The sequence below is a fragment of the Nicotiana attenuata genome, unplaced genomic scaffold (genome assembly GCF_001879085.1).
Source record: "Nicotiana attenuata strain UT unplaced genomic scaffold, NIATTr2, whole genome shotgun sequence".
Taxonomy (NCBI): Eukaryota; Viridiplantae; Streptophyta; class Magnoliopsida; order Solanales; family Solanaceae; genus Nicotiana; species Nicotiana attenuata.
In genome coordinates, this window is record NW_017670390.1 from 634,697 (window position 1) to 638,078 (window position 3,382).

At 32.9% G+C, this 3,382-nt stretch overlaps 1 protein-coding gene across 1 annotated transcript; it reads left to right on the top strand.

Moving 5' to 3' along the window:
* Positions 1 to 885: 885 nt before the first annotated feature.
* LOC109238741 (auxin-responsive protein SAUR50-like) lies at positions 886 to 1,674 on the top strand. The gene has a single exon (XM_019405214.1). It carries the CDS (start codon positions 989 to 991, stop codon positions 1,292 to 1,294), a length of 306 nt encoding a protein of 101 aa, XP_019260759.1. The 5' UTR covers positions 886 to 988; the 3' UTR covers positions 1,295 to 1,674.
* The last annotated feature ends 1,708 nt before the right edge of the window (positions 1,675 to 3,382 follow it).

The following is a 3,382-nucleotide window of genomic DNA, read 5'->3' on the forward strand; positions in this document are numbered from 1 at the left end:
ACAGGATACCCTAAAATCCAACGAACTTGATAGTTTCCAACAAAGTAACTATAATATATCTCTGGAACTCAGTTTATGTGAACCTATTTCCTTTTTGGTCCGTTCCAAAAAGAATGACCCCTTTCTAAATTTGGAAACAATTTAGCTTAAAGTTACAATTCTACCCTTAATGAGAAGTTTTTATAACTACACAAATACTCTGGGCCCCTTTTTGAGTTGTTTAGGACCACAAATTCCAAAAGTCTTCATTTTTTCTTAAACTCCGTACCCAGTCAAACAGGTTCACATAAATTGAAACGGAGGGAGTAATTATATATGCAGGTACAAAATGTACCCTCATTACCCCCTAATTCCTGTACTATCCTGGCGCCTCCCACGACTTACATACTTACCTGCAAAATACTTCTTCATAACCCCATTGCTATTTATAAAAAAAAAGGTAGTTCAGTGCACAACACATCTCATATTCATGTAGGGACCGGGGAAAGGCTGCACCTTAGGGGATATGATGTAGACAGATTACCCTAACGCAAGCATTAGTGGCTGCTTTCAGTAGACTCGAACCTATAACCCATAGGTCACATAGAGAAAGTATTTCCGTTGCTATTTATATTATATTAAAAGCCTTCATCGAGCTGGCCTTTTTTTATTAAAGATAAAAAAAACACCAGTCAACATGGCTGGGTGTTAGCAATAGGGAGGTGAGTGGTCCAATCTAGTGTTTTTAGGTGGGGTGACAAAAGTAGGGTATAGGACCAATGGAAGAAAGAACAAAAGAGACTCGATGCCCTTATACAAGACTAATCCCTAAACAAAAGCAATTTAGTTCCTTTGTTCCCACACATTTCATGTGCCTTTGTTTTTCTATTTCCCCCATAAATACTCTCCTTTCTTCCAATTCTTCCCCACACAACTCAAAAAAAACAAAACTTTCAGCCACCCCAATTGAATATTTTCCCCCTTAATTCTTCTCATATCAAGATCCAAAATGGCTCTAAAGAAATCAAGCAAACACTTTACTCAAACTGCAGCTTTCAAACAAATTATGAAAAGGTGTTCAAGCCTCGGAAAGAATGAGAATGGATACCCTCAAGATGTCCCAAAAGGCCACTTTGTTGTATATGTAGGTGAAAATAGAAGCAGATACATAATTCCCATTTCTTGGTTGACACATCCTGAATTTCAGAGTTTGCTTCAAAGGGCCGAAGAAGAATTTGGATTCAATCATTATATGGGACTTACTATCCCTTGTGATGAAGAGGATTTTTGCTCCCTAATATCAATGCTCAGATAAAAAATGTATGGACTTGAGTTGATGATCTTTTTCTTATATATTTTTTTACTTGAAAATTATCAGTGAGCCACTACTGAAGAGATGAAAAGCAAGACTGCATACAGAAGACCTAATGTTATTTAACTCTTCTCTGAAGTCCGGATCACGTGCACAACAGGAACTTAGTGTGCCAAGCCGTCCTTCATTAGTCAGACACAATGGTATCAAGTGAATATTAAATTCAACTAAGAAAGAAACCCCATCTAACTCTTTAGGGGGTGAGTTTGTACAATCACATGTACTTAATATTTTGATCAGCGGTGTTAAATTTGCACCTGATAAATTTCTATGTGATGTTTAAGAATTAATGACAAGATGAAAATTAATTCCTTCTTTCTTCATTTTGGTCAAAGATAGTGTATAGCAAAACAGTCTTTGTAATACCAAGGCATTTTGTGCCAGATTGCCTTGCATGGAAGGTTGGCTCTTCATTTCAGTCAATGAGAAGTTTCCTCTTATCCAAAGTTCTTTGTATGGTACTTTAATTTATAAATATTTTTTGTCACGCGACACAAAAACCTAACTCTCAAAACTCTTTAGAGAACAATGTATTTGACTTGACTAAGGTAAATGATCACTAAAGGGTGCATGCAATATACATGCAATGGGTTCAAGTTCAACTGAATCTAGTACTTTCAGCACATATAACATAAATACATATTATAAAAAGCTATGGAGTATTAAAATTTCGACAAATATCAAATTTTAAACATACTTTTAAGCATACAAGTTATTCATACTAAAAGCCTTAAATATTAAAATTTATAATGTATAAATTCTTATTTCACCTATCGTGACCACTACTTCTGTTTATCAAATTTAAAGTGGATGACTAAAAATATCAACTCTGATTGATAAGTGGAAGCCATCAATGTGGAGAATTTCTGCTGAAATTTTGGTTACAAATAGGTCCCATATTGCCTTGTATACACTGCCATGACGGCTACTGACATGCTTATTCTATAGTCATATTTCTTATTTTCTGTTCTTTTTTCCTTCCAAATTTTATTTATGAATGAAAAGAAATATTACGGTATATTAATATTATTTTTAAAAAAAATTGATATATAAACACACAAACACAAACGAGAATTATTAGTTTCAATGATGTAATCAAGTGTATTGTTTGATAAGATGAGAGGAATTGTTGAACACAATATTCTTTTGAGCACATGCTAGTAGGACCCCGATGACTATATTATTTTCCAATCAATACAATGATTTGATTTTCCAAATAAAATAATCATTGTCCATTCTCTGTTTAGTTTTTCAATTCTGAGACACAATACTTTAGTTGAAGACAAAAGTTAAATTGGAACGGGAACAAAGCTAAACATCATCTAATTGACGAAAGAGAGATAACGATCTCTCACATTAAATATTATCATAACAAGTACCGTAAAATTATATAAATATACCCACACATGCCCGACATACTATACAAATATATAGTAATGTGTATATATGTGTATTATTACGTGTATGCGCATGCGTGCATGTGTTTGTGCTAATTACTTGCAGGGACGGCTCAACCCCTAAGGCAGCTAAAGCCAAGGCTTTAGGCTCCAAAAAATATAGGGCCCAAATATCACTCAAATTACATATATAATAAGTAGGTTAAATAATTACTCCTATAATTTTTTAGAATAGTAAGTAAATACATTGATTTATCATTTGCTATGTCAATAATCATTATGGCATAATTCCAAACATTGAATGGCAAACACTTAATTATTTCCTCCTTCCTTCCTCTTATTCTCTTTAACTTGGATTAGTTTTCACTTTACAGTGGCTTTTGTACATACTTTTAGATAATTAGCTTCATATTGATTTTTGGGCTTAATTTTGTAACAAAAGTACTATGAAAAATTGTACACGTACTCTAATTGATATACTTCATGAAATAAAAAGATTTAATTCTTCTTTCACATGCCTATATAATATTACTCACAGAAAAATAAAGAAATTTTCCCCAAGAAAAAATGTTTTTCGAAAGTGAAATTAATAAAAGATTACTTAATATCAATAATATCTCAAGAACAATTAAAT